At 45.2% G+C, this 12769-nt stretch overlaps 1 protein-coding gene across 1 annotated transcript in view; it reads left to right on the top strand.

Annotated features, from left to right (window-relative positions):
- Positions 1-620: 620 nt before the first annotated feature.
- gcn1 (GCN1 activator of EIF2AK4) overlaps positions 621-12769 on the top strand; it is a 42241-nt gene continuing 30092 nt past the window's right edge. Inside the window, exons 1-20 of the mRNA XM_015971863.3 lie at positions 621-677; positions 1780-1876; positions 1955-2018; positions 2121-2252; positions 2510-2618; positions 2738-2836; positions 5257-5391; positions 5474-5651; positions 5729-5803; positions 5897-6025; positions 6109-6159; positions 6238-6336; positions 6427-6600; positions 6687-6839; positions 6932-7024; positions 7114-7189; positions 10253-10412; positions 12084-12273; positions 12364-12488; positions 12582-12760. Of these exons, the coding sequence (XP_015827349.3) occupies positions 660-677; positions 1780-1876; positions 1955-2018; positions 2121-2252; positions 2510-2618; positions 2738-2836; positions 5257-5391; positions 5474-5651; positions 5729-5803; positions 5897-6025; positions 6109-6159; positions 6238-6336; positions 6427-6600; positions 6687-6839; positions 6932-7024; positions 7114-7189; positions 10253-10412; positions 12084-12273; positions 12364-12488; positions 12582-12760 (2336 nt within the window). The 5' untranslated portion in view covers positions 621-659. The remainder of the gene's footprint in view (positions 678-1779; positions 1877-1954; positions 2019-2120; positions 2253-2509; positions 2619-2737; positions 2837-5256; positions 5392-5473; positions 5652-5728; positions 5804-5896; positions 6026-6108; positions 6160-6237; positions 6337-6426; positions 6601-6686; positions 6840-6931; positions 7025-7113; positions 7190-10252; positions 10413-12083; positions 12274-12363; positions 12489-12581; positions 12761-12769) is intronic.

Here is a 12769-nt window from a genome sequence, read left to right on the forward strand (position 1 = left end):
TATCTTTTAAAGTTATTCATCGTTTTTACCCAACCAGATCTTTTCTTATACGTTATAAAAAGGAAATTGATGTTAACTGTACATTTTGTAACTGTGTGACGGAAGATATTTCTCATTTATTTTGGTCGTGCTTATACACAAATCTTTTCTGGCAAGAATTTTGGGTTTTGTTGTTTCCTTAATCTTTTCTGAGTTCTCTCTTTGTTATGAGGAAATATTATTCGGTGTCTTTAAGTACCCCAAGCACAGGGCAAACAAATTTTATTTGATTAGTTTATTGATATTATTAGCTAAATTTCATATACATAGTCGAAATTTTCTAATGCAAAACCTTCCTTTCAGTGCTTTTTAAAATGAAACCAGACAATATATAAAAACCATACAACATTCTCAAAATTTGAAAGCTGTCAAAACCATAAACTTATGTTCCCTGTTCAATATCATGTGATGTTAGACTGTTTTGTTTTCCCATAGAAACCCCCTGACCTTGGTGTGTCATTGTGCTTGTTATTTCTTTGTAGTTGTGTTATGTGCTTTGTCAATAAAGCGTATTCAAGGGGAAAAGAAAAAAGAAAAAGAAAAAAGAAATCTAGGGCAGGTTCCGTTTCGACGACCCGGAAGTGACGCGAAGAAGTTCTTCCTGCAACAAGACCGGCAATATGGCGGCGGACACGCAGGTCTGTGTGGTTGAATAGTTTAATTATAACCTAATAGCTTTGAGAACGAGTCATGGGCTCATTATAAGATGTTTTAGTGAGACACTGACGCCGTTTTCCTTAAGTATGTCGGTGTGTTTCGGCTTTATTGGTGTAACTGTGGCTGAAACGAGCAGCAGCTAGCTAGCGGGCTGTTAGCGGAGCTGCTGCTGACGACAGGCTGCTCATGCTGCCAGAGAACCGGACTCTGAACACTAGGCGGGCTAAGCTACGTAGCCACTCATAATGTTGCTCAGCCGTCTGCTAAACTAGCTTGTCAGAGTGTAAAATTTATGTCGCCAAATCTGAGCTGGTTTAATAAAAAAATGTAAAATTTGAGCCAAATGTCTGATTAGTGAAGTCTGCAGTCACGGACATCAGTCAAATGCTACTAAGATCACCACCAGTAGAATGTACATGGATGTGAATGGAGGTCAGTTTTGCTCAAAGATTTGTGATCACGAGGGATTCAAACCTTCATCATTGCTGCAGAAGGACGACCACACCAGCTGGCCCAGTCAGAGGGCTACACAGCTTAATTTCAGCCAAGTCATATAAAGAGGTCCTTCTGACGGAACATAGACGGTGATGAAACTCTAGTATTAGAAAAGCCTGACAGCACTGTCATTTAACATTCATTGACTCATCCATCTTGACTCACAACTGGGAAGGCTGTTGTTGGTTTAGTGTCCAAGAAACAGCAGAGCATGTCTTGACTAGTAGAAGCTAACTGTTAGCAGTAGCAACTCCACCACACAGCAGAATTCCTCCAAGCTTGAGTTATTTGTGGAGATGAAACATCAATTTTGCTGAGCAAACAGAGTCAGTAGTAGTCGTATTGCTGTTAGCCAATCAGAGGAGAGATGTCCAAATATCAGGAAATAAGACTCCAAATCCTGTCCTGTGAATCTACTTTCTCCTCCAATCCCCATATTGAAACAAATGCGCTGGAGCTTTTATTCCCTAGAGTATGACTTAGGAGGCACTCGTGCCTGCTAAAGACCACTGCAGATGTCAGTCAGGAACATGCAACAGCTGTTTGGTTAGTGGTCTCATGTTTTGCTGTAAACTTGTTATTTTTTAGGTTTCAGACACGCTGAAGAAGTTTGCTGTAAGAGTGACTACAGCCAGCGTTAAGGAGCGCAAGGAAATCTACAGAGACCTGAAACAGTGTCTGAAGGGTGAGGCACTCTGTTCTGGCAGCCTCTGCACCGGGCCGTGCTGTTTTAACTGTAATAATAATATATTCTCTGTTGTAGAAGTGCCAGAGCCCGCTGTCAAAGGACTGTGCAAGCTTTTCTGTATGACTCCACACAGATACCGGTGGGTCTGACTTCTTTTATTGAGATCCATTGAAATATTTGTATGTTGTGTGACTGTGTTCAGATTTTTTGTGCATTCTGTGATGTTTCTTGTGGTTTTCAGGGATGCTGCATCACGCAGAGAGCTGCTGTCTGTCATTGGGCAGCTGGCTGAGATTCATCCTGATGTCCTGGTGGCCAGCCTCCTCCACTGCCTTCTGAACAGTGGAGTCATCAGCAAAAATGGAGAGCCAAGGTCTGCCCCAGGCGTTTATGATTCGGGCTTTCATCTGAGAGCTATTGTAACTGGATCTTCACTAAGCCATCAGTCACAGAAGAGTGCATGTGTTGTTATGTCTGGATTGGACTGGTTTTGTTTGTGTTACATGTTGACCAGGAGTAAGGAGCATAAAGCCTGTAGAGTAAAAAGATCCAATGATTGCCTTATCTTTGTCAAGAGACACTTGTTAAGGGTTCCTTTTACATTTTTGTTTGTTTTAACTTTATTTACAGTAAAAGCTCAGGTTCTGCTGCCTTCATCGGCTTGTCCTGGACTTGCCTTTTAGTCCATAAAGTTTTTTCTGCCCCAGAGAAAAGAGACGGACTCATCTGGAAGAAAATGGTGAGTGAAAGAGCAGCTGAATTTACCCGCTGAGGGGCAAAAAAATATGCTTTTATTTTCATTTTGGAAGTTGGGGTCAACTTGTGATCTGCCAGCTGTTCTTTCTTTCTTTCTTTCAGGTGGAGGTTCAGAGCCTCCTAGTGGCTGAGGTGGTGGGCGGAGCCCAAGCCACAGCTAAGAAATCAAGCCTGAAGAGTCTCGCTCACCTTTGGCAAGAAGTGAGTTAGTTTAGCAATTCTTACGAGTAGGGCTGCACAATATATCACAAATATATCGTTATCGCAATATCAGCATGCGCAATATGCACATCGCAAAGAACAGAGAAATATCACAGTGTTTGCTACACATCATGCATTATGTCAATCAAACGGAAGCTTGATGTTTTTTTGAACAAATCAAATGGAGCTCCTCCCTCATTTGACCAATTGGGTGGGTTCTCATAGGTTAGATGCGCGCCCCAGAGGCGGATGGCACTTCATTTAGATGGTTGGCAAACACCTGAGTTAGCTTTGTTCTGCTCTTTCTGCTGATTCTGCTTTTCCTGGGATCCGCTGATTATGACCTTTTCTTGTTCATTTTCTTTTTCCCTTTCCTCACATCTTCTGCTTTTCTCATTTTTATGATTTATTTTTATTTCTTTGGTTTTGATTGTTTTTGTTCCTGAGTTAAGTTTTTATTTATTAAAGTAAAATCATCATCGCAATATTAATCACTGTTATCGCAGGTTTTCCTAATATTGTGCAGCCCTACTTCAGAGGGTTGTAACAGATCATACCTGCAAACGTGTTTTTTACCGGTAAAAATCACCAATTCGAAGCAAAGTATGGTGGCTTATTTGTCAGGTTTCCGTTGATCGTTCTAAAAATCCATTTTCAGATAAAGGAAGATAATCCATCTTGTTCACAGACAGTCTTTGTTGGAGCGTGCCGCGCGTCGTCATTTGAACAATCACAGTCACAGAGATGGATGCCAAAAACTGCTCGCAGGCTGTGGGAGCGTGCATGGTGCAAATAACTGTTATTTCAACACCTCACAGTGGTTTTCAGCTTAAAGTTTGTCAAATCAAACAATAAAACCACTAAATAACACGGTTATCAGTTGTTTCTGAGACTCGTGTTTATTTTCTAGTTGAATTTGACGTGTTCAGAGTTTAAGATAAACACAGACAGCTTTTAACCCTGTTAAGACATAAAATAAGCTGCATGAATATATTTTCTGATAGGAAATGGCCACAAGTATGCTACGGCCTTATGCATTTATACAATATAACGGTTCTGCAATATAACCGTGTTTGTGAAAACAGACATTACGACTTGTTTTTTGTCCCCTTACAATCATCATACATGCTGATCCAAGTGCTTCTCCTGCAAACGTGCAAAAACGTCATTAAAGAGCAAGTCACCCCCAAATCTACTTGTTTTGCTAATAAATTATGTGAATGAGTTTCTAATCGTGCTGTTGACACGTGTACCCAATAATTTGGCACTTTAGTGCACCTTAAAATTGAAATATTCTGCCTAAAGCTGTCAGTGTTGCGCCCTCTTCAGGTAAAAGCTGTGCACTACATTTGAATTTAAACCCGTCATCGCTATTGCCTCTGTGACGTTAGCTGGTACCGCATGATGTCACAATGCCGCTGTGAGCCTGTGCGGCTCCACTCTCTCGGTCTGCCAGGCAACGCCTCACTGTGGCACATTTTTCAAACAGGAATTGTGAGTGGAGTTGGACTCTGGTCTGGTGACTTGCTTAAAGAAACTCCTGAAAAACCACAAACGGCTGATTGCTGTCTGTGACGGACATTTTTATTCAATAATTCACCAGAGATCGTCTTTGTTCGCTGCAGCAGCAACATGTTCTTTATAGATCTGGGCACACGAAGCTCGGAGGAAGCTGGAGTACAAATGCGACATGAGAACGTTTCATCGTTTTGTAACATTTCTGCAGCACTAAAGCACAGGTGGAACCACATTTTGAGCTTAATAGTGGTTTATTATAGTGGAGCAGCAAGCAGGTGAGATTAGGGCTGGGCGATATGACGATTTTAGACCGTTTTACGATCTACACATCTGATGGTCTGTCATTTTTGAGAGACTGTTTTATCACGATTCACAGCTCTGGGTGAGATACAGCTGCATCTCCCAGCAGCTCCAACTCACACAAACTATAAACATTTAATCAAAACCAACGTAGAGCAGCGGTACCGGTGCAACAATAACAGGATGACTACAGTACTTTGGAATATCTTCAGATGTTTTTGAGTTCTGTGGATTCTGATCATTCCTAATCATTTAAATGATGATCTTTAATAATTTTCTCATCATTTCTGTCGTTTTATTATGTTTTTCAGTTTTTCGCAGCACAGAGACTGAGTAAACCTCATGGTAGAAAAAGGTTTGCATTTTGCAAAAAAATTTAAAAATCACAATATTTTTAAAATGATTCCAACAGATTATTGTAGCAATTAAAATATGTGCAATATGTAAAGGTCAAAGGTCACCACAACACCCACCGTCAGAGCTGCAGCTTGCATTGTCGGGGTAGGGTGCAGGTATGAACAGATGCACCTGGCCGGTCTCATCACGAGTTTTCGACCCAGGTGAACGTTAGACGGGCTCAAGGTTCTGTTTGTCTCTCCCAGAAACCCGGACTGGTCAGCCACTACATCGGCACACTGCTGACTCTGGACCAGAGCCCTACCACTCTGGTGATGCTGGGGGTGTGTTTGGACTTCTGCACTGCTCAGAAGGAGAAGGCCACTCTGGAGAAGCATAAGGTGAATGCATTTGGTTTAATCTAGACCTTGCTCTGGACTCTTTCCTGTTTTGATCCATAATTTTGTTTCTGCTGTGCCTCAGAGCCCCCTGCTGGACCTCTACATTAAATCAGTGCTTATGAGCAAGACAAAGCCACAGCAGCACATTTTGGACAAAAGTGGCTCGTTACTGCGTCACGTGACCCACTCTGATTTTAAGGAGCTCCTGCTGCCTGCCCTGCAGAAGACCATGCTCCGCAGCCCAGAGAATGCTATGCAAAGTGAGACACTGTCTCTAGATGGTCTCCTCATGTTGGACTCGTGCAGTAGATCAGGATGGTGTTTTGTGTCTCTGCAGCCATTTCCTGCCTGCTGTCTGCTGTCACTCTGGATCTTAGTCAGTACGCCATGGATATCGGAAAGGCCATAGCCAGTAAGAACGGTGGATTTAAAACGGCACCCAGCTGTGAGGTTGGTGTGCCTGGTGGGGAGTGTAAACGGAGTCTGATGTCTGCTTGTGTTTCAGGCCAGCTGAAGGCAAATAATGCCCAGCTGATGGAGGAGGCGGTCCAGGCCATGCAGAACCTGGCCAAGCAGTGCAGTGATCCCAGCGCTGTGCAGGATATTGTCACGCATCTGTTCAAGATCCTCAGCGGTGAGCTAGTCATCGAACAGCCGAGGTGGGATGCTTTCCCAGCCTGTTTTTCCTTTGCTGACCTGAAACACTGTCTGTTCCAGGATCTGAGGGGAAGCTCACCGCTGTTGCCCAAAAAATAAGCGTGTTGTCAGGTGAACAGCCTTTCTAACGCATGTCATAGTCATGAGAGAGAAGATGGATGAATATGTTTATATATTTTTCTCTAAAAGGAGTCGCCAGCTGCAGCCATCACGCCGTGTCAGGAACCTCCAGCCAGACTCTCAGCTCTGCCGTTGCGGTCATGTTCGTCCCTTATTTACAACAAGAAGGTACGGCTCCTCCTCAGCTGCTCCCTGGTGCAAAGCCGGAGACGTGGAGAGTCTGTCTTAAGCTAACTGAGCACTGAATTTTGGTTTTAGTTCACGAGGGCACCTTGGTGCATGCGGTGTCGGTGCTGTCTCAGTGGAGCAGTCGGCTTGGTGTGGAGGTTCCCACCGCTCTGCTGGACTGGCTGAAGAAAGCTTTCACTCTCAAGACCTCCACCCCTCTGGTTCGCCATGCCTACCTTCAGGCCATGCTGGGGGCCTTCAAAGGTCAGAGTCACAGAGAGAGCTAGGCTGTAAGACCTGCAGCTCCTGAAACTGCAGTCATGACCTCTGGTTTCTTCTCCTGTGTGTAGGTGACACGTTGAGCCAAGCCTCAGACTTCATACCCTTGCTCCTCCAAACAACTGAGAAGGCTGCTGCACAAATCTCCCAGCATGCTCTGCTGGCTGAGGGTGTGGCAGCATCTGTTCTTTTGAGTCGCCTGGCTCTTCTGGAGACTCAGACGGGTGAGTTCTAGTTTCAGTCGTGGTGCCCTTAGTGGGCCTCGGGACGAGTCGAGGCTAACCAGTGTGCGTTTTTACGGTGTGGTTTTTTTTAGAAGCTAAATTCAGCAGCTTTTGGAGCCTGATACTTGACGAGAAGAAGCCGTTATTCACCACAGAGAAGTTTCTCTCTCAGGCCAGTGAAGAGAGTAAGACTGTTGATGTTTAATAAGATTTTGGCTGTAAATCCTGATGAGATGTTTCATGACGGGTTGATTGGACTACACTGTGTCTCCAGCTCTGCTAACTGTGCTGCTGCTCTGTGAACGGCTGTTCCTAGACCACGCCCACCGACTGAACACCAGCAAAGCACAGTGAGTGTGAACATGTTCTTTTAAGACCGCTTTAAAACGGCGTATATCTCACCAGAGCAGAACAGACTCCACCTCTGCTGTAGTTTAGTGTCCTCCAGGTCCAAGCCTTTACTGGTGGTTTGATAAACTGTAGTCTACTGGGAAACTTGTTTTATTTCAATTTGTGATGAATAAAGGTGAAAACCAGGAGGTTTCATTGTGTTGGGTTAACTCCAGACGTTACCCAGTTGTGGATCCATTACGCCGGGGACACACCGGCCGCGGAAGCGCCGAGAAGTGAATCGCTCACGAAATTCGGCCGCTGCTCGCCGCTCCTCAGTTCAGATCAGACGCGCCTCGACTCAGCTGTAGTTTTTCTTTTAAACACTTGGTGTCCTCCATTTCCTCTCTGCCTTTTCTCAGCTCTTCTCCTCTACGTTTGAGTGTGTGTGTGTGTGTGTGTGTGTGTGTGTGTGTGTGTGTGTGTGTGTGTGTGTGTGTGTGTGTGTGTGTGTGTGTGTGTGTGTGTGTGTGTGTGTGTGTGTGTGTGAGTGAGTGAACCTATGGTATGAACCAGTTGTTTCTGCCAGTTGAATCTCTTGGAACCCGCTCCAATTCTGCAGCTGCATCCTAGCAGTTTCTTCTGAAATGGGTACGTAAATAATCGTTTTTCGGGGGTCGTACAGCTCCTTGTGTTTCTCAACTTCCATAATTAATTTAAAGTCATCCATCTTAACTGCTTGCCTCAGACTTTCTGCCTCTCTGTCCTGTTCGCTCCGGTGAAAAGACACCCAAAACCACTCACCCCTTCACGTGGTCACACACACAAGTTCGATGTGTGTGCGTGTTCGTGTGGTTTTTCTGCAGTGTCTGATTACGAACACATTTGACTATTGCGGAATTTTATTTTGAAATGCTTTATTTTGTTAACTTTACCGGCCTGCCTCTTATGTCTAGGTTTGACTTCCTGCTAGAATTGACGCGATTCACCCGCGGCTCGCGAAAAAAAATAGAGCCGACGCCGAAATGATCGCTGCACAGCGCTCGCCGGCGCGAGGCGATTTGCGGCGCTTCGGCGGCCGCGGCCCTTGTGGTCTATAGAATAGCTTAACAAGGGCGCCGAATGAAGGCGGTCCCATTTTCGCGGCGCTTCCGCGGCTGGTGTGTCCCCGGCGTTAAAAGGATTTTCAGAGTTTAATTCAAACATCCAGCGGTTCCCGTCTTTTGCTGACTTTAGGACTTCACGATGTTGAAAGAAACTCGTATTGCAGTTTTTTTTCTAACCCTGCGATCTATACAGGCCATGTTGTGATATTAACAAAACTTTAAAGACCAAGTTCACTGAGAAACCGATTTTAACTCTTTTTTTTAAAAAATAGAATCGGTCACTCTGAGTTTCTTATGTAGGCAGAAGGTGAAAAGTCTTCTACCCCTATTTCCTGCATTAGCTGCTGGTAGAAAAGAGACGGGGGAACGCTCAGAACAGAAAACCCTGACTGCACGTTATATTGACTCGAGACGGGGTCCAGAAAAGAACGTCTCAGCCAAAAGAGGCTAACATTAGCATTAGCAACTCCACCACACAGCAGAACTCCTCCAGGCTTGTGTTATTTGTGGAGATAAAACAGCAACGTTGGAGAGCAAATAGTCGTGTTGCTGTTAGCCAATCAGAGGAGAGATGTACGGATATCAGGAAATGAAGAGTCCAAATCCTGTCATTTCTGCTCGCCCTGCTACCTTTACTTCCTGAAACATGAGTGCCGGACTTCCCCCCCCCCCCCCCCCCTCACAGAGATTGACTCACAACACATTCATGAATGAAATTGGTCTTTAAGTTGTGCTGCACTCCTGCCATCTGGTTGACAGTGAACCTGTTGGTGGTTTACGTACCACGGGAGGTCAAATACAGGGTGTTTCTCAGTGTCAAGGCACCTGGCCTTGTGAGGCGATGTCTTGCAAGGCCAGGCGCCTTGCTTACGAGGACATTGTCCTTCCTTGGTCAAAGAAAATAGTTTAATGGAACAGACTTGCATCACGTGACCGCGGCGTCCGCAGCGGTCACGTTATGTCACGTGACACGGGTGATAACATTATATTTTATACGTATTAGTTTCAATTGTGTTTATATTTGATAAATTAAAAATGTAAGTGAGTTATTACCCGCTAGCCACCCAAGCTGCAACTAACCAACCATAGATAACTTCTTTGGTTCTAAAAAAACATTTTTAATTAGTTTACTTGCATTTAAACTTGAAACTTGCCCCCGAAGTTGCTGCCGGCTTCTGATCCGCCGTCCTTTTGAAAATACTGCGGTGCATTCTGGGAAACTTTTGATCAAGGCTTGGCTATAAGACACCTCTCGTGTATCCTTGCTCAGCTAGCTAAACAGCTAACAAATGGAGAACACACGCCTGGGTAGAACACGAACATTGGAACACGTCTTGGCGGTTCCTGATGACGTATCTCCTAGGCAACCGGGGCTGAGCCAAGACATCAAAGCGAGGTTCCTTGGCATTGAGAAACTCCCACATTCTTCTAATCTGTGTTTTCTTGTATCATGATACAGTCACAGCGGTAGGAAATGTACGGGCAGCCATAACAGCAGTAATCAGGAGGTTGCAGGTTCGATCCTGGCTTCCATCAGAGAATGTTGCTGTTGTGTTCTTGGGCAAAACACTTAACCCACCTTGGCTTCTGCTGGTGGTCGGGGGGACTGGTGGTGCCGGTGCTCGGCACTCGTTTCTGTCAGTGCGCCCCGGGACAGCTGTGGCTACCTCCTGAGCTGCTGCTGGCCCAAATACAGGCCATTTCACATTTAGAGTCTGTAAACACTTTTGACAAACCACCTGAAATCAAAACGATGTCCATTTCATTTTTTGAAGGCTCATCATCTTTGACAGACCAGAGCCTTCTCAAACCAAACTCTCTTTACATCCAAAGGGTTATCCAGTGTTACCTTGTGTAGTCCTAGCTGACAGACTTGGTTGACGCCACATTTCCAGTCGATGTGAAGCTGGGATGGAAACCGCTGTGCTCGTGCATGCTCATGACCTCTAATAAGGGTCTGATGTTGCTCCTCTCTAGGATGTATCATCACGCCATTGTTGCTGTGCTGCTGTCTCGGAGCTGGCGCGTGAGGAAGAGGGCGCAGCTGGCAGTGAGGAAGCTGTTGTCCTCCCTGGGGGGCTCCAACCTCGCCCACGGCCTTTTGGGAGAACTCAGAGTGGTCATTAACAAGCACAAGGTACCACATCCATTATCTTTATATCCACTCTTGTTAATAGGGTTGGGCACCAAGCATCGATTGGCACTTTTTCCCGGAACCGTTCAAAGTTTCTTCACGGCTGATCTCCGTGAAAAAAACGTGATCTGCTAGAGCTGATCCCACAGGGTGTCTGTCGCTCCTACGCTGCAGCCCGCAGAGAGCCTGAGAACAGCATCGACCCCCCCAGAGTGACAGCAGCAGCAGAAATGTACTTTCTCTGTGATGTAAACTTTCATTCCTGCAGCAAAACATACGAAGAGGAGGAAGCTCGTTAAAATGTGTCGCCACGGCAGATTTTGTTCTTAAAGAACAAACTCTGGTTAGTGTGAGGCGAGTTTGGCTCACTGCAGAAATAAAAACACACGAAGCATCAACAGTCACGTGCAGCCACTCACCAACACTCATCTGTGTGAGCGTGAGCATCAGAAGGCTGAGCGATAACCTGTAACATAATTAAAGTCATCGTGGTAGATCAGCCTTTCTCTGTGGTGAACCACACCGGGCTCTGCCACTAGGAGCCGATTGGGATAATAAATAAATAAATAAAATCATTAAAATTAGCACAACACGTAAATTTGTGAGAATTTCAATTTCTTTTTTGAACTATTTAGTCTGTTGTGAGTTTTAGCGTTTTAAATCCGTTAGATTGTTACTGACAGCGGCTACGGTTAAGTTTGTTCCCCTTCTGACTGAATCACTGCCGCAGCATGTGGGCGTAGACTCTCCGTCATCCTGATGGCTGTAGCTGGAAACGGCTGGACCTTTCTGGCTACGTTGAACATTTAGCCTCTTATTGCTTCTTCAGCTCCCATACTTGGGTTGTGGTCAGAAACAAACACACTGGTTGTGCAGCAGGTCTTTTACTTTTCATGAAAACATACATCTTTTCTAAATGAAGGTGATGTTATTGGTAGGGATGTCCCGATACAACTTTTTTCACTTCCGATACGATACCGATACCTTCAGTATTGCCCGATACCAATATCAACCCGATATGATATCAACTCAAATCATACATACTTGTACCTGTTTCCTAGTGTGGAATGTATGAAAGGCTTGAGGAAGTTATATTACTCAAACAACAAACTATAGCCAGCAGCAGTAATTCCACCACAGGAAACGTGCGCATGACGAGTTTTGCGCTGAGCCAAACTGTCTTTTTCGGACTTTAACGAGAAACACAGCCACATGGCCGACATCGTTCCTTGCTACTTTACTAGAACACACTGTTCTGATCACGTGGACTTTGCATGTTGGATCTGGGCGCTGATGGATAGAATTGCTGGAATGGATATAAAAGTGGAGCGTACTGCGAGTAGTGGAGATTTTTGATGCAGTCCGATATAATCCAATAGTGTTTTTGAGCCGATATCCAATAATCCATATCAGAACGGGATATGCCTATTTATCGTTCATAGAATTAAAGTTCATGTTGAAGTTCAGATTATTTCATCAAGACCTGTGGATATCTGGCTCCTTCAATACTTAAAATGTTTTTGGATCCTGCCACTCGAAAGAATCGGAATCGGGAATCGATAAGAACCAGAATCGAAATGAGGAATTGGAATTGTTCAAATTCAAACGATGCCCAACCCTACTTGTTAACATAAATATGATTCTCACATCGAACATTTATTGTAAATCCTTCAGGTTTTGCCTGCAGACGTCCTGGTTTCAGAGTCAGGAGAGCTAACAGAGACGGGGCGCAGCTATATTCCCCCTCGTGTCCTGCTGGACGCTCTGAGTGCCGTTTGCTCCGCTGCCAGCCAGTGGGGGGACGCGGCTGAAGCAGAGAAGCTGGCAATGGAGACCCTTATTGTCGCCCATCATCCCTCAATAAGTACAGAAGCCTTTGGTGTCCCGCTGTAGTGACCCTGTCTTCTAAACAGACAGGAGATTGACGTTGTTCATGTGTTCGTCTCTCCTCCAGTTCAAGCTCGCTCTGGCTTCTGGCCAGTTCTGCTCTCGTCCATGAACATCTCAGCACAGGCGTTTATTGAAAAAAATCTTGAAGCCATTCTGCCACAACTGCTGGAGGTGAACGCTGATAGCCAGGTCTGATGATCTCTCCTTACCCTCACGTGATCTATGCGTCTGCTCGATAGATGGAATAAATATCACGTTTACCGCTCGTCTTCTTTACGACAGGCGGTGAAAAATGCTGTCGGAGCTCTCTGTGTTCTTTCACCCGACACGTTGTTGCCGCGGGTGATCAGCCATGTCATCGAGGGCCTTTCTCAGCCGGCTCTGCTTCAGGTCACCAGGGAAGAGTACAACATAATGCTGACCCCCGAGGGAGAGCTGTATGATAACAGCATTATGCAGAGGTAACCCAC

The sequence above is a fragment of the Nothobranchius furzeri genome, chromosome 17, assembly GCF_043380555.1.
Source record: "Nothobranchius furzeri strain GRZ-AD chromosome 17, NfurGRZ-RIMD1, whole genome shotgun sequence".
Taxonomy (NCBI): Eukaryota; Metazoa; Chordata; class Actinopteri; order Cyprinodontiformes; family Nothobranchiidae; genus Nothobranchius; species Nothobranchius furzeri.